The sequence below is a fragment of the Neolamprologus multifasciatus genome, chromosome 3 (genome assembly GCF_963576455.1).
Source record: "Neolamprologus multifasciatus chromosome 3, fNeoMul1.2, whole genome shotgun sequence".
NCBI lineage: Eukaryota > Metazoa > Chordata > Actinopteri > Cichliformes > Cichlidae > Neolamprologus > Neolamprologus multifasciatus.
The window spans coordinates 37,515,570-37,541,702 of record NC_140441.1 but is presented as its reverse complement, the minus strand read 5'-3'; the positions used below and the strand labels follow the sequence as shown (position 1 = coordinate 37,541,702).

General features: G+C 38.2%; 1 protein-coding gene across 1 annotated transcript; it reads left to right on the top strand.

The window, feature by feature from the left end:
- Nucleotides 1–12,852: 12,852 nt before the first annotated feature.
- Nucleotides 12,853–15,849, top strand: LOC146523000 (ladderlectin-like). Its single transcript, XM_085142963.1, has 5 exons — nucleotides 12,853–13,097; nucleotides 14,656–14,765; nucleotides 15,021–15,155; nucleotides 15,322–15,433; nucleotides 15,507–15,849. The coding sequence occupies exons 1-5, from the start codon at nucleotides 13,034–13,036 to the stop codon at nucleotides 15,572–15,574; spliced, it is 489 nt and encodes a 162-aa protein (XP_084999089.1). The 5' UTR covers nucleotides 12,853–13,033; the 3' UTR covers nucleotides 15,575–15,849.
- The last annotated feature ends 10,284 nt before the right edge of the window (nucleotides 15,850–26,133 follow it).

Genomic DNA, 26,133 nt, shown 5'->3' with positions numbered 1-26,133 from the left:
CACTTTAACCTACCTACAAAATAAAGATGAGCAAATGAGCCTAATTGAAAGCAGAGGAAAATCCAGCTCTGGTTTCATTCACATGCTGCTTCTTTCCTCAAGGAGCATTTCAGAAAGAGAACACAAATATATAAGTTAGGGGTGGCGCTCGATTAAAAAAAACAATCTTATTAATTGGAGGCTTTGTAATTTATTAATTGTGATGAATTGTATTTAATGGCACAAGAAAAATTTTTCCCCAGTACACAAATGTTTTTTTTAATTTAAATAGCCATGAAATTCAAGCTGGGTGGAGAAAATTATGCAAGGTTGGTAAACACTGGGGCAGTGAAGCATGGAATCAAAACATGCTTCAGTGTATTTTCAGTGTGTCTGTAATAAGATGTAAATACAGGAAAGTGTATATAATCACTGGTCTCCACTCTGGAAGTCAGAAGCTACAAGTTGATGCTTAAAAGATGAGACAATATTCTACGACAGGTGTGTTACAAATATGCTGAAGATCTTCTATTCTTTCAGCCAGTAACTGCCAGTTACCTATTTCATCTGTTTCTTACAGAGATACTAAATATCATCATGAAGCTGCTGACTGCGTCTTCCCTGCTCTGTGCAATGATGGCACAGACGGTGATATTTGATGCCACTAAAGCAAGTGAGCGAACATGGATTGGCAGATATTTTAGTTTTTACTGTACAAAGTCTGACAGTTAAAAAGAATCTTCCCATGAATATTTACTTTGAGAACATCGTTTGGATATACATCTATTTATGATCTGGGAGTAAAAATCTATTTATTGTATTATTCTGTTTTTAAGGAGGGTTACTGGTTTTTGGATCGAGCTGGTTTCAGAAGGAGCCTAACAACTACAGGGACAATGAGCAATGCATGGGGATGAAGTTTTCAGGTACATTTTCGAATAAATTCTTCTGCCCTCAGCTGAATGTCTCTATCCCGCTTATGCAGAGAGCTAAATATTAAATGACTTGAGTAAACACTCAGGAGACTGTGTCGTATTCTTCAGAGCCTTACTGATTGGCATTTGAAAATACTTTCATTCTTTAGTAAAACTGTAATTACAGAAATAGAGTAAGGTGTGTTTAGTCTCCATGCAAATACACAAATGTTATATTCAATATTATTTCCATGTGTAAACAACCAGTACAAGATCTCAACATCTCAATGAACTAATAAGTGAGATCAATCAATCATTTCGCCACACTTACAGATTATGCCTTTTCAAGTGCAACAGATGCAGGACTTGTCAGGACTTGAACTTGCTGTTCAATACAGAAGAAATTTAAACTTTTTAAATTATGCCATATGTAAAACACTTAGCTATTTCTCTAATAAAACCTCCGTAACTTTGGTCAGCAGCATCAGGTATTGTTCATATGTTAACTCAAGGTTTTCTTCAACAATCACCAAACAGCTAAAACACCAAATAAGAATACAACTGACTCATGAAGGTGGTCTGTTTCGTATTTTGCTTTATATAATTTTCTTTATACAATTTATACAATTTTTGATCTACTGCAGAATATTTTAAGGGATTATCTGCTAAAGGCCAGGAAAATCTCCTTCACGTTTTTTCTATGTTTTACTCTCAGCTACTTTGATACAAAGGGATCTGCTGTGATGCTTTCACACTGCTTGATAAAGTCTCACAAGTGTCAACTTTGTGTTTCTACATAGATATAAAAATAAGGATATGTACTGATAAATGATCAGAATTATAATCCATAATTATATAATTATGTCATGTCGCTATAGGCTTGATGCATAATGAAGATGATAATTTTTTCTTTTTATTAAATGGCCTGTTTTTGTATAGCGCATTACTAGTCCCTAAGGACCCCAAAGAGCTTCACACATCCAGTCATCCACACACACTACATTGTAGCCACAGCCACCCTGGGGCGCACTGACAGAGGCGAGGCTGCCGGACACTGGCGCCACCTGGCCCTCTGACCACCACTAGTAGGCAACGGGTGAAGTGTCTTGCCCAAGGACACAACGACCGAGACTGTCCAAGCCGGGGCTCGAACCGGCAACCTTCCGATTACAAGGTGAACTCTCAACTCTTGAGCCACGTTTGCCCGGAGAAAAATACTTATTCTGACTTTCTTGCTAAGGAGTGTTGTCCATATTTCTTCCATGGACTGCATTTCTCACCCTAGTATGAATTATACACATCTCCAAACTATTAGACCTGACCTGTCCAATATATTCATTGCTTTTTGGTCACTTTGGTTGAATATCTTGGCATCTTTAACTCTGCTACTTCCAGCTCAGCTTCCTGTCTTTTTGTCAGTGCCACCCTATCCTAACCATACATCGCAGCAGGACTCACTACCGTCTTGTAAACCTTCCCTTTCAACTCTGCCTCACTGGCTTGTGCAAATATCAGTTACATTGCATAATGAGCCACAAGACTGAGCACTTTGGAGTTAATAAAGTACAAGCAAGTCTTCTGCCTCGAGAAATATGTGACCAAAGAGCCTACACAGGATAAACAATCTAGCAGTCGCTTCTGAAATATTGAATCCAGCAAAAAAACATCAGTCCCACAAAATAAGAAAGAACTTCCTGTACACAGTTTGTCACTGTTTCACATGTAGCTGCTGTTTGGTCACAGCAATAATACCAAAAACAGATATTTCCATAGGGAACAACAAACATTTCAGAAAGTTTAGACCTGATTTGAGACACAGAAAGAAATCACAAAGTGATGTCAGCTACACTCAGTGTGACCTGCTAATGGCATCCATTACTTATGGGATCATAATTATTATTCAACACTGCAGACAATTACAAAAGAATTATTAAAACTGATCTTTGTCTTCATAAACACAGAAATCAGGGATCTAGGCATCACTGTCACATGAAATAAATGACGAAGACAACACTTCAGACTTTAAACTATTCTTTAATATCAGTTTTTTAGTTTTATTTATTCAGGCTGTTGGTTGAGCACATAACCTTAGAGCAACATCCTGATTCAGTTCCCTGTGTGGCTGATGATGCAAACACAGTTTGTTTCTTTAACAAGAGTTGGTAACACATGTGATACTTTAGCTGATACAGTGGATCTGAAAACATTCTCATATTACAGTAAATATACTAACTGCAATTCTCCCACAATAGTTTTAATGTCTAAAGAGAAGGAAGGATGTAGATTTTAAAATTCATCACAGTTTACTCTGTGAACAACCTTCGAAACCTGACAGTGTACACTTCAACCCTCAGCCTCATGCCGTCCCAAAGATCTTTACAACAGAAACACTTTTTTGAGGTTACAGAATTTACAGCTTGCAGCACAATAATGTCAGACATTATTTCACCTGTAGATGCAGTTTCCATGTTCAATCATATTACTCAATCAAAGATCCATCATTATCAAAGAATGACTTGAAAATACTGATGAAGTGAATAACTATAATAAGAAGCTTCAAACCATTGTTTAATTTCTCTGGTATTTATTCAGTGTGTTGACTGAGCACCCAACCCTTTTCCAAGAAACATCCTTATTCAGTATCATGTGAGACTGATGGTGCTAAAAACATGTTTCTTTAATGGGAGTTGGAAGAACATTCTCATATTACAGAACAGAGTAAACATGTGTCTCATGCACGTCAAGCATCTTGTGAAGTGATGTGACATAAATAAAACTGAACTGAAAATTATAATGAATCATTAGTCTGTACTGTAGTTGTGTTTAACTCCTGCATCTCTGTGGTCAGTATGAAAAGCACATAAATCACTGATCAGAATATCATTAACTTCCTTTTCTCTTCAAATCTTTAGAGATACTGGTTTCCTAAAATACTTTTGTTCTGGTTTCAATCATGGTCACTTTTTCATTACTGTTAATCCAGACTGTCTCTCACAAATTCTTAATTCTATTAAATTTAAAGAACATCATAAATCTTCTCAGGAAAATTGGTTGCATAGCAATAGCAATTGTATTTATATATTATATTTCCTTCCGTGTAAGCTTAACGTGCTTAACACAGAAGACAAAAATATAAAAACGTGTGTCTTTTGTTACATTTAATTTTGTAAGGTGCTGTTTTTAAAATCTGTTTTTAAATCTAAGTGTGGAAGGACAAATATGGATTGGTTACCCAAATGGAGATGACATATAAGATGACACTGCCGCAGACTGCCAGCACTTCAACCTCTGCTCATCCCAACCAGCCACACCATTACCTGTGAAGCACCTCTGTAAATACCTTTAATGGTAGTTGCTACATCAATATCATTAACTTCCTTTTCTCTTCAAATCTTTAGAGATACTGGTTTCCTAAAATACTTTTGTTCTGGTTTCAATCATGATCACTTTTTCATTACTGTTAATCCAGACTGTCTCTCACTGTCACGGTCCTGGGTCGGTGTCCCAGTGTTTTGAGTTTTTTTGTGTCTGAGTTTTTGTATTATGATCTTAGTTCTCTTTGTTGCCCCAGTTTATTCTTTAGTCTAGTGCAGGGGTCGGCAACCTGCGGCTCCAGAGCCGCGTGCGGCTCTTTTGTCTTATACTGCGGCTCCGGGTGGTTTGGGAAAATAAATTAGAAGTATTTAGCTGAAGTGTATTTTATTTGTGTTTAGTTCTTATTATGATTTTGAAATATAAAAATAAAATTATATTATATTATTTTTTTCATCACTCAAAATAAGCGTCACACTCGCGGAAGCCGGTATACCTGCAGAAACGGCGTGCATTTATCGAGACTTTCGACCCCAGGTAGGCCAGTTATGGATCTTCGGATCCACATTATGTCAGCAGCTCCACCATGAACTATGTTAAAACAAACACCGCTCACGCCTCACAGATGACAGCTTACAGTCCTGCGTAAAGATGAAAGCCCCGTTTTTCAGACGCTGTGCGCAGAGGTTCGGGACCATAAGTCTTATTGTAAAAATATCACGGCAGACCCGACGATGTTTGCATGAACACGCTTTTCAGCATCTCTTTACTGACCACTTTTCACACACAGTTGCTGTACGCATACAGCCGGCTGTAGCTTTTCAGCTCACAGCCCGACAACACAACAGCAGAGAGAGCACAGACTTTAAGGCGGTGAGGCGTGATTGCGGGTGCCGCTCAGGTGCATCCCCTCCCCTGCAGTGGCGCTGCAGACCACGCCCCGCCACACACATTAACCAGGTAAAATACATATTTAGGCAGAATTTTGCAAATATCTAATTTTCCTTTTTTAGCAGCATAGTGCTTTTTTCCAATTATTTTTTAAAAGTCAGGTCAAGGCTCAAAAAGCCCAAAGGCGATATAAGGGTGGCTCACAACAGTTTTTGTTTGCTGGATCATTTTAGTTCAGCTGGGTGTCTTTCCTTTTGTTATATTTCTTTAAGAGTTCAAAATGTGTTAATTACATAAATAAAATGTAATTTTCTCTGTAGCACTTCATGGATTTCATAAGCAACACACCTTATTTGTTCTGTGGATTCTTTTGAAAAGCAGTTAAAAACTTTTCTGTTCAAACAAGCCTTTTGTTGATCTACGTATTTTATATTCTTTACATTATTTACATTTGATCTTTTACATTGTGTATAATGTCTATTGATTGTATTGTTTATTTTAATATTTGTGTATATTTGTGACTGCCTGTCTGTGAAAAGCGCTTAATAAATAAACTTTACTTACTTTAGTTGTTCACACAAAGCATAAAAGTAAAAAACAATATATACAGTGTTATCTTCATTTTAGATTTCAAAAAGTATTTGCGGCTCCTAGTGTTTTCTTTTGCGTGGAAACCGGGTCCAAGTGGCTCTTTGGGTGTTAAAGGTTGCAGACCCCTGGTCTAGTGTCTTAGTTCGGCTTTCTTGTATTCTCTTTAGTTTTCTGAGTATTTAGTAGCTGCCCTCTGTGTCTCCTTGTTATTGTTCTCTGTGTTTCTTAGTTGCTCTGTCTCCCCTAGTCAAGTCAAGTCTATGTTACATTTCCTGTTTTACTTTGAAGGTCTGTGTCCTACGTGAATGTGTTGAGTTTCGCTTCCCTTTGGTCTCGTTATATCCGGTTTCTCCCAGCTGTGCTCCCCTTCTGTGTCTCATCCCCCTCGTTATTTCCCAGTGTATTTAAGCCCTGTGTGTCTGTGTGTCAGTGTTGTGATCTCCCTCATGGCTGTGTTTCCCTGTGTCAGTTTATCCATGTCCCAGTTTAGTTTCGTTATATTTTTTGTGCCATTCTGCAATAAAGCAGCTTTTTGAGTTTAATTCCTGCGTGGTGAGTTTTGCGTTTGGGTCCTACTCCTGCCTCCACACAGTAGTGATGGGTAGATGAGGCCTCATGAAGCGTTTCAGCATATTCCCCAAACTGTATCGACACTGTGTCGACACAGTGTTGCTGTTTTGCTCCATACTGACACCTGCTGGACCTTAAATATCATTGCAGGCAACTTACTTGAGACTCACAACAGACACTGATTTAATGACCTAGTCATACTTGTACACTGTAAGGTATTGTACTGTCCATAGAATCATTTTATATCTTTTGTATTCCAAATATTGTAGACATCTTTAAAATATATTGTGAATGACATTAAGTGAAAATTAAAATGAAAGTATTGTGAATGTAATATTACCCATTTAAATGTAATTGACTCAGAGTTTATTATAAATTTCTATTCAGAAAAATAAGTTTATCCAATGTTTTAGCATTCAGTCTATTGTGTTTTTTACACCATTTCCACAGCTTTAGAAAACTCACAGGAACAGATGAAGCTGGGGTACACAAAAGCTGTAAAGCCAGGTGGAAAAGGTTCTGATAAGATGTCTTTCTATTCCCCCAGTAAGGATCCTCTGATCGTGGCATGTTTCTCTCCAACACTCTCCACAATACTAAGGGGTTGGCAGTCCTTTATAATAAAATTCAGGACTGCCTGGTCCAGAATTCCTAGATACTTGATTTCAAAACAATAAAACACATATTAATAAAAAAAATGTCGATAAAGCTGTTCAGTGTCTCTATAGGCCGACCTGTGTTCATTCTCGGTGTGTTTGTCTTATTTTCATGTTTGGCTCTGTAATGTCTAAACCATTGACTGTAAAAAACATGGTCTAAACACTGGGGATGTGCTTTTGTTTGTGTAAGAAAGCTGCGCAGAACAGATGCGACATTTAACCTGCATAAAATGAAATAAATAATTTACACTTCAAGTCACATTGCTGTTTTTCCTGTCCTGATAGATTACACTGAAACAAAGACAAACTATTATATTATATTATTTGCAGTTAACCCTTTAAGACCTACCATAGAACCAAGTCTGCCAGAGCTTATATTATATTTTTACATGCTGTAGTGCCATTTTTGGGAGCATTTCAAGTTGCTATACATCAATACAACCATTATAGCCCAGATTTTAATAATATGTCTGCATTAAGTGCATAGTAATTACATAAATTGCAAAAAAGTGCAATAAACTACAAAAAAATTGAAAATCGTTTTTGTTTTTTTAACATATATTTCTAGTTAGAGAAATTTAAATTATAATAAAGTTTTATTTAATGTAATCTAATCTAATAACTTTAATCTCAGCCAAACCATTTTATTCACAGACAAATAAAACACTGAAAAAGGCCAAACAATAACATGTTTAAGTTATTTAAGTGACGGAAAAATCAGGAGGGTTGGCATGTATGGCGTAGCATAGCCTGTAACGTTATTATGACGGACACATTATATGAGTGAACTTGACTTTAAGTCACTTACAGGTTTCTTTGAAAAATACTTTCTTATATCCAGGTTCTTCCTTTTTGCTGCCATCCTCCTCTCTTCCTTGCAGGTCCTCGCAGCACAGGCTTGCCACTGCTAAAACTAAACAGAGCTCCCTGAAGGGCACAGCCAATCACATTGTCCATATTTGTCACATGAGGCAGGACTCCAGTAGAGAATGTAATTTAACTCTTTCTGCACCACTAGGTGAATGAGACGTTGACAGATCGGTTAGTTTTTCTTTACTCAAAGAGATCAAATTACTGGTGGCGACATTTCAATAATTGCTGGATATTGATGGGGACATGTCCGTTCCCATCCCAAGTCTACGCCCTTGGATGGTGGTTTCCTGCTTGAGGTCCTGGGTGATGGTGGTACCCGGAAGTGGAATGAATCCACAGTGGTGATGAGGGTGTCAGTAAGCATGGTGGGGGTAAGTGGGGCTGTGTGCTTCCACAAGTCCACAATAAATAATATTAATTAATTAATTAATTAATTAATTAAATAAGATCCTTAAATAAAAATCTATTTAAAAAGTTTAAAGTTTTCTCAAAATAGTTACTGATTCAATTAAATCACATTGGACAGTAACAGTTGTGTTCAAAAATGGGAGACATTGTTTCAGGAAAAAATAAATAAAAGACACAGTGTTTGTAGTTTTAAGATAATTTTTTTACTGTTGATTCTCTCTCTCTCTCTCTCTCTCCCCCCCCCCCCCACACACACACACACACACACTGTTTGTGTGAATGTGTGTGTGTGTGTGTGAGACAAAGACAAAGAAGGAGAGGTTCTGGGTTCACTAACATCCTTTCTAGCAGATAAAGACATTATTAATTACATAAAGAGTAATGAGTCCCTTCAGCAGCCCGACAGACTCCACCAGGTGGTCTGATGAGAGAGTGGAGAATGATGTGATGTATACAGAGGTCAGATGGCACCAACCTCACTAAAATAAAAAGAAAAAAGGACTCCCACCTGTAAGCTATCAGGCGTGCGTTGTAAAGGTATTTACAAAATGTACTAAGTTCTTCTGGGCAACAAAACATGGCAGTACGCACATGGTCTGTTTGACAGGTGGAAAGAAGGTGGAGCCAAAACACAGAGTTGAGTCCTAAATCAGTGGAGACATAATCAGTCATGCCAGATAAAGCATCTGGCAGTCGCTTCTGAAATATTGAATCCAACAAAAAAAAAAAACATCAGTCCCACAAAATAAGAAAGAACTTCCTGTACACAGTTTGTCACTGTTTCACATGTAGCTGCTGTTTGGTCACAGCAATAATACCAAAAACAGATATTTCCATAGGGAACAACAAACATTTCAGAAAGTTTGTTGAAATCAAAAGTGTGAAAGAAATCACAAAGTGATGTCAGCTACACTCAGTGTGACCTGCTAATGGCATCCATTGCTTATGGGATCATAATTATTATTTAACACTGCAGACAATTACAAAAGAAGCATTAAAACTGATCTTTGTCTTCATAAACACAGAAATCAGGGATCTAGGCATCACTGTCACGTGAAATAAATGACGAAGACAACACTTCAGACTTTAAACTATTCTTTAATATCAGTTTTTTAGTTTTATTTATTCAGGCTGTTGGTTGAGCACATAACCTTAGAGCAACATCCTGATTCAGTTCCCTGTGTGGCTGATGATGCAAACACAGTTTGTTTCTTTAACAAGAGTTGGTAACACATGTGATACTTTAGCTGATACAGTGGATCTGAAAACATTCTCATATTACAGTAAATATACGAACTGCAATTCTCCCACAATAGTTTTAATGTCTAAAGAGAAGGAAGGATGTAGATTTTAAAATTCATCACAGTTTACTCTGTGAACAACCTTCGAAACCTGACAGTGTACACTTCAACCCTCAGCCTCATGCCGTCCCAAAGATCTTTACAACAGAAACACTTTTTTGAGAATTTACAGCTTGCAGCACAATAATGTCAGACATTATTTCACCTGTAGCTGCAGTTTCCATGTTCAATCATATTACTCAATCAAAGATCCATCATTATCAAAGAATGACTTGAAAATACTGATGAAGTGAATAACTATAATAAGAAGCTTCAAACCATTGTTTAATTTCTCTGGTATTTATTCAGTGTGTTGACTGAGCACCCAACCCTTTTCCAAGAAACATCCTTATTCAGTATCATGTGAGACTGATGGTGCCAAAAACATGTTTCTTTAATGGGAGTTGGAAGAACATTCTCATATTACAGAACAGAGTAAACATGTGTCTCATGCACGTCAAGCATCTTGTGAAGTGATGTGACATAAATAAAACTGAACTGAACTTAAAATTATAATGAATCATTAGTCTGTACTGTAGTTGTGTTTAACTCCTGCATCTCTGTGGTCAGTATGAAAAGCACATAAATCACTGATCAGAATATCATTAACTTCCTTTTCTCTTCAAATCTTTAGAGATACTGGTTTCCTAAAATACTTTTGTTCTGGTTTCAATCATGATCACTTTTTCATTACTGTTAATCCAGACTGTCTCTCACAAATTCTTAATTCTATTAAATTTAAAGAACATCATAAATCTTCTCAGGAAAATCAGTTGCATAGCAATAGCAATTGTATTTATATATTATATTTCCTTCCATGTAAGCTTAACATGCTTAACACAGAAGACAAAAATATAAAAATGTGTGTCTTTTGTTACATTTAATTTTGTAAGGTGCTGTTTTTAAAATCTGTTTTTAAATCTAAGTGTGGAAGGACAAATATGGATTGGTTACCCAAATGGAGATGACATATAAGATGACACTGCCGCAGACTGCCAGCACTTCAACCTCTGCTCATCTCAACCAGCCACACCATTACCTGTGAAGCACCTCTGTAAATACCTTTAATGGTAGTTGCTACATCAAGGGGTTTGTAGGAGTAGACTGCCTTTTATTTGATCCTAGTTTCCTCCCATTTATCTTAGTTAGGAAGGTAAGTTATTGTCATCTGGTTCATTTTGAATCCAGTCTTTAAGTGATGATGTGATGAATCCTGCTTCTGGGCCCAAACTACCCTGTGTTTAATAAGGCTGTTGTGTTTTGATTTAATGCTTTGTATCCGTTTCTATTTAATCTCAACAAGCCCCTAAGAACAGTCAGTGATCACTGTCGGCCTCTCTTAGGTTTTATTACCGCTATTCATTTTAAAGCTCAGTTTTTAAAACTTTACGATGTAACTACAGCTCAGCCCATGCAGCAGTATATTAATAACTAACCTCGTATTGTGGATGGATTATCTCAGTTGTTCTCCTGGCTGAAGTTTGGTCCGTTTACAGCATCCTGCCATGCGATTGCATTTGTCCCTGACCTTCGGGAACCCTCACGTGAACTTTTATCGAGTGCAAAAATGTTCGCGTTCATCCTCCAGCTTCACTGTTTATATTATGCTAACCATAGCTGAGTTGCTAGTGATCACGTAGAACATTGTTATATACCAGCTAGCCAAACTTCAGTAACCCTACAAATGTCACTGCTGTTTACTTTTCTGTCTTCATTTATGTCAAAAGTGATAGCAGAGCTGTACCTTTTAATTTGTTTCAGAAATCTCTCGATAAAATGTTTAGGTGGAAACTAGCGAGCTAACTTCCTGCTAACTTCTAACTCAGTTAAATTTCATAAATTCAATTTTCATGGATGCCTGGATGTTAAACTTAATTGTTACACCTGGTAGAGCAGCCACACTGATAATTTTATTACAGATGAAAGAATTTAGACAGTTTTTCAACTCTCAGTGATGCTGCACTGACCGTTTGACTTTGGGACCTGCAGTGGAGTTTGGGCCCAGACATGGCTAATGACATCATACTTAAAAACTGGATAGCTAAGTTATAATATTTCAGATAGTTTCCTTTGGTCCACCCTGAAGTTGCATCCAGCTCCTTCTCTGTGTTAATCATTGTAAAATTGTACTAACTGTGTGCTGTGGCTTCTTGAGGTCTGACGAGGATGGATCACCTTTATGTTGTGGTCTGACCACCCCTAGACAGGCCATAACACTTTAAAATGCCTTGAAATAGTGAAAACAGCAAAAACAAAAGGGTCACATGCTACTCTCCGTGTGGCAGCACAGCCTGGTTGAAACACTGTAGGAAGGTGGAGCTCAGTCTAATCAAGCCCCAGTAAAGAGGAAGAAGAGATTCATCTTCATGAAGAGAACAATTAAAACAATATAAACACACTCAATACACATTATGACCATGTAACTGCAGTTTGGTTATAGAAACCATGCATCTTACCCACAGATGAGACAGCACTAACAACGCCTCATATTGTCATAGGGAACAGACCATTTGAAAAATGTTAACCTATACCTTAAATTTGAGAAACTAAAAACTATCACAAAGTGACATCACCTGTACTCTTCCAGTGTATTTTCTGCCATCCATTATTTATGGGATAATCGTTATTATTTAATACTGCAGACAACTATTTAATCCAAATTAGTAAATATGCATATCAGAGATGTGGTGATACATAACCATCCTTTTTTTATTTACAAAAACATAAAATAGTTATAAAGACATTAAGTTTAAGAAAACTACTGAATTTCACTGGTATTTGTTGAGTATGTTGACTGAGCATCCAGCTTTCCCTGAAGAAACATCCTGATTCAGTTTCATGCAGGACTGATGGTTTAAACCCAATGTTTTTTATGGGAGTTGATAGCACATGGAGAGGTGTGTGGTGATACAGTTGCTATATTTCTTTCAAGACAACTTAAAGTCCTAACAACATTTGGGTTGACACTAAAGTCAGACAGAAAGTCTCCACTAAAAAGTGGAAGCTGTTATACCTGCAACAGGAAACAGTTCAGAACGAGATGTCATAAAATCTCATGTAGGGGTAATTTTTAGTTAGCTCAATAGTTTTTGTCTGCAAAGTGTATTTTAGAATTCAAAAACTGAAACGTAAAAAGCACATTACATTTTACCCTGAACACTGCTTTCCTTTTCAGAGACAAAGCCCTTAAAGAGAAACTTACACTTTGTTTGTTGATCTGTGCATGAACAATGTCTGTTGGCTCTGAGTCAACAGACATATGCCAAGTGTTTGCTTGTGGTTTTGAGATGTATATCTAAGTGTGAATATAAGTGCAGGACTGAGACTTATTTAGCACATCCACTCTGTAAGACTGAGGTTATAGTCTGACACTGACAAGAAGAGAAGATATCCTACAATATTTGTGACATAAGATTCCTGATCATCTTCCATCCTTCCTTTTATTAACTGCTGGTCACTTTGGGTCTTCTGTTTCCTGCAGATACTAAAGATCACCATGATGAAGCTGATGACTACTTCTGCACTTCTCTGTGCAATGGCGACCCTGACCACTGTTGCTGGTGAATATCATTGTATATTTCTTTTATCATACTGTAAAGGCAGGGAACAACACAGATGCAATAATTTTGACTTCTCAGTGCTCTGATTACTTTGAGATAATATTTAGTATGTCTGGTTAACCTGAACTGAAAATTTAAATTCTAAACCGCCATAAAAGCCTCTAGAGTTTCTATCTTTAACCTCAACCATAAAAAAAACAACTTTCCTAAATATGATATAATGTCTATTTTTCTTTTTTTCAGAATTACTTGGAGGCAGTTGTTGGAATACATATTTGCTCATACAAAGAAATTTTTAAATATATAGTTTAAACACCACATAATATTATCATGTTAATCTGCAAAGTCTGTGGTAAATACAATGATGTTAAAGGCTTATTTGATCAAATTAAACCAAACATATCTAATAATTGTTTTGTTTTTTTTAAATTCAGATTCTAATTATGAATATCGTAAGCAGTAGGGGTGCAACAATACTGAACTTGAACCTTTCGATACAGTGCTTTCGGTTCGGTATGCATGTATCGAACAATACAATTTTTTACATTTATTTTATCAACTTTTCTTCTAACGATGCTGTCTGTGTTGAGCGCTCAGTGGATCTGCGTTTGACTACTCCACCTAGGCTACACTGTCGAGTGCAGATCCACTGAGCGCAGCGCAAGCTAGCAAGACAGAAGCTAAGCTCATTGCAACATGGCAACTGCCTCAACACTACCTGAAATTGAACCTCCCCCACACTCATTCAGATCTGGCCTTTGGAACTATTTTGGTCTTCATGTGAAGTATGACCCTGAAGGTAAGCGCGTCATGGACAAAAGTAAAACAGTATGTCGGATGTGCCACGCAACGCTCAATTGGTGGGAACTAGTGCGTTAGCGCAGTTAGCTTGTTAATGTGTTGATGCCGTCCAGCCCCACTCACGGGGCGATCCGCGGTAACTTGTTAACGGAGATTTGCCACGTTATGGCGTTAATGTCATTTTAACAAGATTTACGCTGACAGCACTAGTGAGAACACAACAAATATGACTGCACATTTACTCCGACATCATCCTAGTGCAAACACAAGTGGAAGCAGACAAAAACAACAAGCACGCTACAAACTTTACCCAAGTCATTTAGACAGCCGTTAGCACATGATTCTCCTTATGGGGACCTGATATGTTTAATATGCTGCTGAGAATATAGCCCAGAAGAAGCGTATAGTATAGCTTTTATTTTGGAAAGAGCCATTTCTCTGTAATAAACTCTCTTTTCCAAAAATGAGTGATTTCTCGATCAGATAGATTTATTTATTTTTATTATTTTTGTTGTTTCAGCGACATTAAATTTAAAAACTGTACTTTTGAGTTAAAATATATATTTATAATTTCAATAAATGACAAAAGGCATGAACATTTTTTTGTATCAAAAAAATATCGAACCGTGACACCAAAGTATTGAACCGAACCGTGAATTTTGTGTATCGTTGCACCCCTAGTAAGCAGTACTTGTGTCAATGAAACCAGTTAATCACATACAATGACTCAATTCAAAATCATGTTGTTTGTCAATAGGAGAATGGTATCTTGTCAAGAAGTCCTCATCTTGTCCCTGTGGTTGGACTGAGTACTACGACCAGTGCTTCATCTATGTTGCTAAGCCCATGAGCTGGGCTCAGGCTGAGGTAATATCAGTGATTATCACCAACCAGTTGCTTGCAGTCTCACTCTTTTGGTCACTAGCCAGTAGTGATGTGTCGGTCACGAACGAAACGGCTCTTAGAGCCGGATCTTTGGCGTGAACGATGCGAACCGGCTCCTCATCGCAAGCCGTGGGGTTTTTTTCTTTCTCTCACCCTGTCTCTCGCACTTTTTTTCCACTTTACCAATGTAAAGAAAAAAATTTTTTTTTTGGCAATTCTGCTGTCTCTTCGCTGTAGATAAACTGTCAGTCCATGAATGCAAACCTTGCATCTGTGCACAGCCTTGAGGAGTATGAGCTGATTCAGAGGCTGATATCTGATGCTACTAAGCAGGATGGACATACTTGGATTGGAGCTTCGGATGCGATAAAGGTATGCTAACATACATAAAGTTATTTACCAGTAAATTAAGAAAAACAAGAATAAAAAAGAATTCCATATGCAAAAAACAAAAAGTTTTTTTATGCCTTTATAGACAAAAGAAAACTTTCAATGTGCCTTTTTTAGAAAGCATAATTTATTATTTTGTGTTTCCCAGGAAAAGGTTTGGTTTTGGAGTGACGGGACCCCTCTCAAATACACAAACTGGTGTACTGGACAGCCTGATAACTTTCAGGGCCATCAGAACTGTGCATTGGTAAATTGGTCAGGTAAATCACTGTGTGGTCATGATAAAATAATCATGTGTTTACTTAGCACTAACTAGGTTTTTGGTACTTACAGACAAAAAGTGCTGGGATGACGGTGGCTGTGAATATCCTATTCCATCTGTCTGCGCCAAGAAAATCTGATGAAAGCACAAATACTTCACACAAGATATCACCTGAAGAATCTGTGTGTCATTATACATCTTTTATCTCCTTTATTGCTGTAATGCTACGCAAGGAATGAAGCGACAAGTAACATAAACAAGAACTGGGTTGTCTCTTAATACAAGAGAAATGCATTTGTTGTGGAAAGAATGCTTTTAGCTCAGTTTCATTTAGATGTAGACTGAACTCTTATCTCTCATCTTCTAAATCAATAAAGAAAGAGCATTGAATGAAGGTGTGTCATTAATCTGTCTTAAATCCATTAAAGCTTTACAATATGTACTTCAGAATCTGTACAGTTCTGCAACTATCACTGTGTGGTTTAATATTCGCAACATCTGGAGCTACAAAGTCATGGAATATAATAGAAAATCTGGAAATATTTTTTTAAGTGGTGTTTGTAGGGTTACTGAAGTTGGGCTAGCTGGTATATAATAATGTGCTATATGGTGGCTAGCTACACAGCTATGATTAGCATAATATAAACACAGTGAAGCTGGGGGATGAATGCTAACTTTTTTCCACTCGATAAAAGATAACATGAGGGTTCCCGAAGGGTTAGGAACAAATGTAACTGCATGGGAGGATGCTGTAATTGGACCAAAATTCAGTGAGGAGAACAACTGCAATATAAAGTTAGTCATTAATATACTGCTGTATGGGCTGGGCTGTAGTTGCATCATACTCTGTTCTCTCTGCAGAACATTTCAGTGCATGTGCCAAAGAAAACGGAAACAAAATGGCTATTGTTCAAGTCATTACTACTGCATGAGAGTGCTTGTATAAACAAGAGCTGTGCTTCCCTACTATTGCCAATGTAGGGTACCAATGCAATGCTACCCTAGGAAAGACACATACAAACCCACACTTGGCCCTCTCTCTCTCTCTTTCACACACACACACACACACACACACACACACACACACACACACACACACACACACACATTGTGCATTTCTATTTATGTTGTATCTTTTTATTACATACCCCTACAACCCTCTCTTTTTTCTGCCTGTCCTGCCTCAGACATGTCAAATTGTATACCACAAATAATGTAGTAGCACAAAAAGAACACGAATGGAAATGAAGAAATAAACAGATAAAAGAAAAACCTGAACAAGAGGAGCCTATAGAAAATTTATCAAGCAATCTTGGAAAAGAAAAAGAGAGAAGGAACTTTCATGACTTTAGCAACATTTCTAACGGGTTGAGTTCACTTTTTAGACCACACACGTCAGAGAAACATATCTTTGTATCTTTAGATATTTTGGGCTCTGTCAGATTTCAGTGAAACAAAGCAATGTTTATTGAATTAGGCTCCAAGTTCCATTAAATTGTTTGGTCTTATGTGTTATTTTCCTATCGTTGTTTCTTCCTAATAACCTTGAATACTGTTTAGGCCTTGGGGCACAATTCTCTGATCTTCTGTTGTCTTACAAGAAGATATTTTACCATTCCTGTTGGAAACTTTAGCCTGCTGGGTGTGTATTTCTGGTGGACTGGTTTGGGGAAACTAAACATTAGAATGCTGTCTGTCCAAATCGTTACATTCCAAGAAGATTCCATCTATTTAAACATGAGCTAGGGTCAAGTCCAGCGTTTTCAGGAGGAGAGTGTTGTGTACTTCAGTAAACCCAGGGGAGCTTTGAGGTGAGAAGCTCTGCACACAGGAGAATTTGTGTCGGTGTGTAATTTAAAAAAAATATTAAAAAACAACAAAAAAATAATTATATGTTTTATTTTTAAGAAAATAATTCCAACTTTATTTGTCACGGCTGGGGCACCAGTCGTGTGATGGAGTGAATGAGGACCCAAGTTGCAGACAGCGATGGAGATGCGAGTGAGGTTTTATTCACAGTGTTGCAAAGTGACAAACAGAAAATGAGGAACAAGCCAAGCAAAACCTAAACTGGGAAAACTAAAAACCAAACCTGAAATCATAACACAAAGGGAGGACACGAGGCGAGGAGCAGAGAAACACCAAAATAACACAGAGTGACACAGACAAACCAACAAGGAACACTGACTGACACCCACTATATATACAACACAAGGTAATCAGGTAATGGCACACAGGAGAGGAGCACGGCTGATCCTAATTCACAAGATGACAGGAAGACACAAGCTGACACAGTGATAACAGACACAGACCTTCAAAGTAAAACAGGAAATTCACAAAGACAAACTCAGGGACACAAACAGAGCAAAGGAGGGAGAACACTAAAGTGCTACACAGAAGAACCAAACCCTAAGCACTAATACAAAATAAGAATTACAGAAAACATAAGATGAATCCAAAATGAAACACAAAACGCTGGGTAAACGACCCAGGATCATGACAGTACCACCACCACCACCCCCGGCTGGCTCCCGACAGCCTCAAAATACACCACCAGATCCAGGTGGTTCAGGACGGAGGGCCAGGAACAGAACAAAACAAGAGCCCCCAGGAGTCCAAACAAAGCGTCCATAATACACTCACAGGAGCAGAGTCCAAAACATCAGCTCGGGGACTGATAGCACAACAGTTCACATAGTTGCTGGCTCAACGACCCAGGATCATGACATCATTGTTTACTTTCAAAAAACAAAATCAGCCCAATATGGTGAATGTATCTGCCACATATACTACTGTTTGGATAAATTGCAGAGTGTGAGCATAACCTTTATGGTCCACAGATATGTGGCCAAAATGTAATATTAAGGCAACAGCATTTCAGTATTATACAAAAACCAAATAAATATTATAAACTCACTGAGAATAACACAGTGGCGTTTTTGTCATAACAGTTTAAAGGCAAACTGTATTGTTGCTGTATATGTGCAGAAATATATTTAATATACGTATTATAAAAGCCCCTTGATGGAAATGTTGGATTGTTTTTAGGTCATGAGTAGGGATGGGTATCGTTTAGGTTTTATCCGATACCAGTACCAAACCGGTACTTTTGAAACAGTACCGGTGCTTAAACGGTGCTCAAACCAGTGCTTAAAGAATGGAGAACACAAAATTGGTCCAAAAACCTCTCATGTTCAGCTGTTTTTTTGTAAAAAGATAACAATGTTAGCCTTTTCTGCAGCTATAGGGGATTTATGGCATCACTCTTGGCTGGAAGCAGTGCTTAAACAATGGAAAAAAACACAAACTTTGTCCAAAAACCTCTCATGTTTAGCTGTTTTCCACTTGGTCATTTTTTAGCTTTTTTGGCCAGGGTGAAGGGAGTATCTGACATTAAACAAGAAGACAGCTCCATGTAACTGTTGCTAGTTCACCTTACATGCATTAATGTAATAACGTGGTTAGGCTACTCAGCGTAAATTACACACGAACAACATTAAGCTACTCACGCAAAGAACGGCTGCTGCTGCCATCATCATCCTCATCATTTCTGCTACACTGGCAGGGCTAGGGGCCAGGACTCTCCTCTTCGGGTTTTTGGGGGATGTTGCTAACTCCGGGTCCGATAACAGGCACCACACCCGCAGTAGATGTGCTCGGTGTGAGGTCTCTAAGCAAGCTATCAAATACGGCGCATTTCTCAGCTTTTACCAAAATGCTATACGTCGCCAGGTGTTTCATCAGATTCGAGGTGTTACCTCCTTTTCACAGTATCACCTTAAAGCACTTGTTGCAGGCTGCTGAGTTTGCATCTTTTGCTGTGAAGTACAGCCAGACTTTGACCGCTTTGCCTTGGGCATTTTTAATTTGTAGCTTTGCTCTAAAAGAACCTACGTACCTGGGCCCGCCTACTACGCTTGCAAAGGTAAAATGATTGGCTAGAATACAAACTGTATGACATTTTAGGAAAAAAAAGCACCGAAATAAAGCATCGAAATGTGAGCTGCTTTTCGGTCTGGTTACTACCGTTTATGTCAGAACCACCGGTACCCATCCCTAGTCATGTGTTATTTTTATTGATTATTATTCATCATCACCACCGCTTCCTCTAAAGTGACAAAGTGAATCCTGTGTGCCTACTAAATAATTTGAAGAAACTTTCCATTTTATGAGTTTATATGTCATTATGACCACTGATTATTAAATGTTTGTATTGTTCTTTGTCTATCCATTAGCATTTTACATTTAAAATTTGCTGTAACACTGAACTGGAAGAGAGAACAAAACTTTGAGTTTCTGACATGTAAGCAACATGATGTAACTTTGGTTACCGGTACCGGTCCGTGGCCGGGGGGTTGGGGACCACTGGCGTAGTGTGTTACTGATGCTGTGGATGACACATTAGCAAATTACATAGTAAGGACAGTCAGCAGCACCATATTCTTTAACCTGTGCAGGTACATAAAGTTCCGCTGGTATGCAGATGTGAATTTAAATGAAATGTTTTTAAACAAATAAGCAAATATTTTATACTTTAAGACCCAGGACATAAATATCTTCAACAGAGGGTTAAAGTAGGAGCTTCTCTGGGAGTCAGTCACTCAAGATACTCTTCACAGCAACAGTCTTTGACAGGACATACATCTCCCACTTTATGTCATGTGCCAGGTAATGTCTGTAAAGTTAGTTCATCGTTCGTCCATGTTCTGTGTCAGACTGAAGGTTTTGATCTATTTTGCTACCCTGTAACCTATTACACATACACACATCTACTACTGTATGCCTCACATACATCCCAGTGTCTCTTTCTGTGTAAATGGTCTAGGTTCTGGTACTCAATGTTTGACTAACATAAACTATTATACTAATAATGTGAATGTGAATCAATGTGGTTGTTAGTTTCAAGAGCAGCTGGGTGTTCTCGAACCATAACAAATGACAGCCAGTTTACCCTGTTGTCTCTGGTTCAGTGCAGCTTCAGTTCTTTTTGGGAGGCATCACAGTGCAAAACTAATGGTTTTTCAAAATCAGGATAGCCCCAGAGTGGTGGACTTAGCAGATTGTCAATAAGATGGTAGAGCACTGCCTGATGTTGGTCTGTCAATGTGATTGGCTGGCTTGAGGGAATTTGGTCTAATTTCTTCTGTCTCTTCTTGTGCATGCTTCCATTCGGTCCTTTGTCTTTGTCTTTTGGGCAGACAACAGACTGTAAAGTGGCCTGGGAGTGCATGAGAAGTTTGGTATATATGGACGGTAGTAGAACAAGGAAAACCAGCATTTTTCTCAAATCTCCCACCGTCTCAGACTTGCAAGTTTTCAGTGCCTAAACGGGTGCTAACTCAGTGTGATCCATGCAGTACCCTTTAGACACAATTCTTCCCAAAAATGTCACCTTGTCTTTGTTTTGGAATTTCTTTTACTGATGTATTGGTCACTTGGTTTTAATATGTATGTTTCACACTTTATTGGACACAGTTAGATGGTGGGGCCTGGTGATTGTGTCTTGGGAAGTGGAGGAACATTGAGCTTTAACTTTATTGCAGGCAGGCTGACTCCAGAGTGGGGCAGGATTCCACAGGTAGTGAAGTCTTTTGTTCACCATGTCTTTGAGAATGGGGCAAGTGGCAGAGTGGCAAAGAGCTGGGTTGACCCTGTAAAGAGGTGATTAGGGTAAACTCTTTCCTTGGAGGAAATCATAGGTGTAAACAACAGCTGTGTAATACCTTTTGTTCTCTTGACTGTATTTAAACCCAGGGCTGTGCAGGGAAGGGCAGAGAAAGACTGCTGTCAGTGCTGTGATGGCCTCTCTTTCACTCAAGCTTGGTTTTTATTAAAATATGTTAGCTACTCCTCATTGTATCTCTGCAGGCTTTGTTAATTAAATGTCCATAACTTCTTTAACCCTTTAAAGCCGGTCGGAGCGGGCACGCTCTGTTTTGCGTAACTATTTTTAAATCCCGGTAGCACTGTAACCACATAAGCTAGCACAATAATTTTTTTTGCATATGAAACCGGAGGAGTTGTACTTACATCTTATGCCATCAGCTTGTCCAGTTTCCTTCCACACATAGCTTTGCAAAAACTGCATAAAAAGCGCTTGCAGCAACAAAAACATAATATTCCAGAAACACACTTTGCCGATCCGATCAGCTGTTCATAACACTTCCTATGTTGGAATAGACGTCACCGCGAACTATCGCATGTCCGCCATGACCTGCCCGAAACCGGAAGTGACGTCATTTTCATTTTTGCGAAAATGTAGTCTTTTACCATCAGGGCCTCATGAGCCTATACTGGTGTTTTTAAAAGTTACCTTTGACTTTATGACTTTCTGTGTCGTTTCTGGGATGCTTAGGACTCATATTGCACTGCTGGAAATAGTTTATTTTGATGCATATGCTGCTTTTTTGCAAATTTGCACTATAATATTTATTTTCGTTTTTCCTGCAGTATATAAAAATTGGTGTATTTCAAAAATAAAACCATGAAGACACTCAAAATAAATTTCCTGTGGTAGGAAACTATTTTGTGCAACTTTTTTGTATTTACAGTTTTGAGGGATAAGCCTCTTAAATTTCTCTAACTAGAAATATATGTTAAAAAAACAATTTTCAAGTTTTTTATAGTTTATTGCACTTTTTTGCAATTTATGTAATTACTATGCACTTAATGCATACATATTATTAAAATTTAGGCTATAATGGTTGTATTGATGTATAGCAACTTGAAATGCTCCCAAAAATGGCACTACAGCATGTAAAAATATAATATAAGCTCTGGCGGACTTGGTTCTATGGTAGGTCTTCAAGCCTTAAACACCTCACACTTGTTTGGAGTCAGCTCCACACCATGTGCTTGATAGTTGTACATAATATCACACAGATGGTACTCAAATTATTTGCTGTGGACATAATTGTTATCCACATATGGCTGAGATATTTCATCGGCACTCCTCCATACTGCACTGGAGGCGAGTAAAAGTCAAAGGTGTAATAAAGGATGTGAGTGATCTGCTACTCTCCTACAGAAAACCCTAATGATACGTCCAACACTGAGAAGCAGTGCACTCCCATGCAGTCGCACACAGACTGTGGTTGATGAGTATGGGGACCATGATTTCTGAATTCATCCTCTTCTTCAGCAGGTCCTCCAAATACTTCTTTAGCTCCTTGTGGAGTGGCTTGGGTAATGAGGTGTGTGTGCACTTTACTAGGGTTGTGTCACTCCACGTAAACTTTCCTCCGCCTCAACTTTCTGTGATTTTAGTGTAGCTTTATTGTTTGACTGAGTTTGTTTCTTTGTATTGTTGCGTCCCCACGTAGAGGTCTAGGGGGGTGTGTGGGGACTGGTAACAAATGGGTCAGGAACTGAATGAAAGGAAACCATACAGACTGTTCAGTATATATTACAGCTTTATTACAAATAATCTTTACTGAAAGAGCCGGCAACACCACCAATGTTTTTTTCCAATAACACTAGAAAAAGAAAAATGTCGCAACAACCAAACAAAAAACTCCACACTACGAAGAGGCACATCTGGGGCCCACAAGCCCAGCAAGCTTCACTGCTGCTGCTGTCGAGGCCCACAAGCCCATACCACTCACATGAAGGCTACAAGCTAGTGATGGCCCGCTTGAAGCTGAAGCTCCGGTGTGTGTGTCAAAAAATTCAACACACTGCTTCAGAAGCACTGTGTCGAAGCTTGATTTGTTTGGCCAGAGTCACGTGATCAGTGACGTCCGAAGCTTCATTTAGAACGTGACTGCTTCGGTATCTGATTCAATGGTTTATAAGGAAATGAATCATTCGTGGGATTTGTGGTGTTTTGATGGTGACAGATAGCAAACCACTGATCATTCCACTGAGAGATTTGGAGCCGGCGAGGAATAGAGGAGGTTCTGATGTGTGGGAGAATTTTGAGTTGATTTTGGTCGATCGGGTGGGTTTTCCACCTTTGTGTTCTGGCTGTTTGCTTTTGTTTTGTGCGTGTTTATTTTATCTGAAAACGGGAAAAAGGTAAAATGTCAAAAAATCTGCTTCCATAATATAAATATCATTAAATAACTTTAGAAAAACTTCCACTTGACTCTTTACATGTAATTTTGTAAAAATATATATTTTATTGTTTAATTAATCTGAAAATGTTAGTCTGCCAAATGTGCAGCAATTGAATTTGTTTATTCTCTTTAGCTGATAGTTTGTGGGGCCCAGTTAGACTGTATAACTGCATCTCTACCAGTTTCTCTGCACTCCAGCGTCTTCTGTGCCGTGTGAAGGGATTTCCCTTAATGCAGAAGAAATTATCTCCACGAAAAGGAACAGGTTTGGCCATCGCACAGTGGAACAAATTTTCTTCTTAAATACAAATGAAAAAGGACTTTAAATGCATCATGTTTTTAATTTGCAAGTTCATAAGCATTTTCCCTTTCCATTTCACAATCAATTCTACCCCCAGGTCAAAAATATGTGTGGGAAAATTTCCCCAATATAATATTATTTATAAATATACCCGTCTAGCGGTTGATTGCATAAGTGCATGGAGGCAGGACCTCATAGCATACTCCATAATGTGTTGTACATTATCATATGTATATTATATGTAACGTGGTATTTTTCAATTATTGTATTTACCAACATCAAGAAGTCACAAGCAAAGAAAGACCACACCATGGTGCATGTTTAAACAAGGAAAGATTACTGGTCAAGAATATTTATTAAACAAATAAACCACATTTTTTTAACCACCAAAGAATACATGTTCAAAGTAATACAACCAAATTCCACACAATCAGACAGAACTGCACTCTGTAGAGTGAGCAGTCATAATGAAGCAGTTGGTTTTATTTTGTGGATTCAAGCTGCTCTTCATATTTGTGGCCACCAGATGTCACCAGAGAGGATTGTGTTGAAAAGCTTCGAGTAATGAACCGTTTTTCAATACAAGCTTCAGAAAGCTTCATTTGGCCATCACTACTACAAGCCCACACCACTCACATGAAGGCTACTCTTCCTACTGCTTCCTACTCAGTAATAATCTGAATTAAAAATGTTTTTTCTACAATTTTACTAATTTTACCAGATTTTTAATCATGATATTTGGCCAAACAAGTACAGTGGAGTATACTGTACCACGAGCTACATTTGAGGTCAGATCAGTGTATTTATTGATGTGATGGACATTATTTCTTGTATTTTATTTGCCTGCTATTGTGGTTGAACTTGACTGCAGCCACAGCAAAGACAGGAGGACACCAACCATGAAACATAAAATCATTTATCAGCTTAATTCTAAAGAAAACAATAAAGTTAATCAAACTTTTACATGTAATGGCTTTAAACACTCGTGTTTTATTCTATATCCCTTCAAGCCAATATAAGAGTGCCATTTATATAACTTTGGTTCTGCTTCGTGTTATGTATGACTTATATGTCGAATACTACGGAGCCCCACAGGGGACATGGGAGAAAAAAAATTAAGACAGACTTTTGCGAGATCTCGCAAAACTAACTCGGGATCTCGCAAAACTAACTCGGGATCTCGCAAAACTTTTGCGAGATCTCGCAAACGTTTTAGCCGCATTCTTCGGACACTGGCTCGAAGCCGACCGGGAGGTCGAGGCATGATGTGCCGGGAAAGCGGTGTTCCTCCCGGCTGTAGTAGGTCTCGACCTCCCCTTACCTTCGAGCTAATGGGAAGAATGCAGCTAAAAGTTTTGCGAGATCTCGCAAAAGTTTTGCGAGATCCCGAGTTAGTTTTGCGAGATCTTGTTAAATGTCTGTACTCAATCTTGTTAAATGTCTAACTCGGGATCTCGTAAAACTTTTGCGAGATCCCAAGTTAGTTTTGCGAGATCTCGCAAAAGTCCGTCTTAATTTTTTTTCTCCCATGTCCCCTGCGGGGCTCCGTAGAATACAGACATTTAACAAGTTGAAAAAACATGATTACAGCAACGTTTTGTTATCAAAATACCTTCATCACAGTTCAGTGTTTCACATGTTAGTTCTGCATTTCTCTGCATTTTTCTCACCAAGCATGCTGTGATCTTATCTCACAGTAAATGAAGAATGACGAATGTGTTAAACAGAGGGACTATTTTTTCAGTGACTACTCCTCTCTCAGAAAGGCTTCTCTTATGTTTATCCTCTTCAGTTCAGCTACCTCATACTTCAGTCCACCTTCAGTCTAGAGTCTGTGGTTCCCCTGGAGTGTGTCACTGGTTTGCTCTTTATGTTAAAACATTTAGGTGTTTCTGAAAATTAAAAATGTCCTCTGATAATGTTACACATCACCACAAATGTCCCATCCCCATTTAAAGGGTTAAATGCTATGTCAGGGTTTTATGGCAGATTTTGTGCATGTACTTTTTGTACAATAGGTGTTGACTAATTTTTGAGTCAAACTTCTATTAAAGGCCAGATTGTGGAATATATTCAGTAAATATCTGGGAACATTTGTTGATACAAAGCTTAATTTTACTTTAATTCAATTTTAAGCTGTGTGCAAAAAGGGCCACCGGGGATTCCCATGTTTGTTTCCACAGTGATTAAACCGTGATGATTCTCTTTTATTGCATTTTAATGAATCTGTTTCATGTTTTTCTTTTTCGTTATGGTTTGGATATCTGTAAAGAACAGATGTTTAGTCAAATTGTTAAGTGGTCTAACTGGCTGATTGGCGAACCAAGCACCCTCGACACG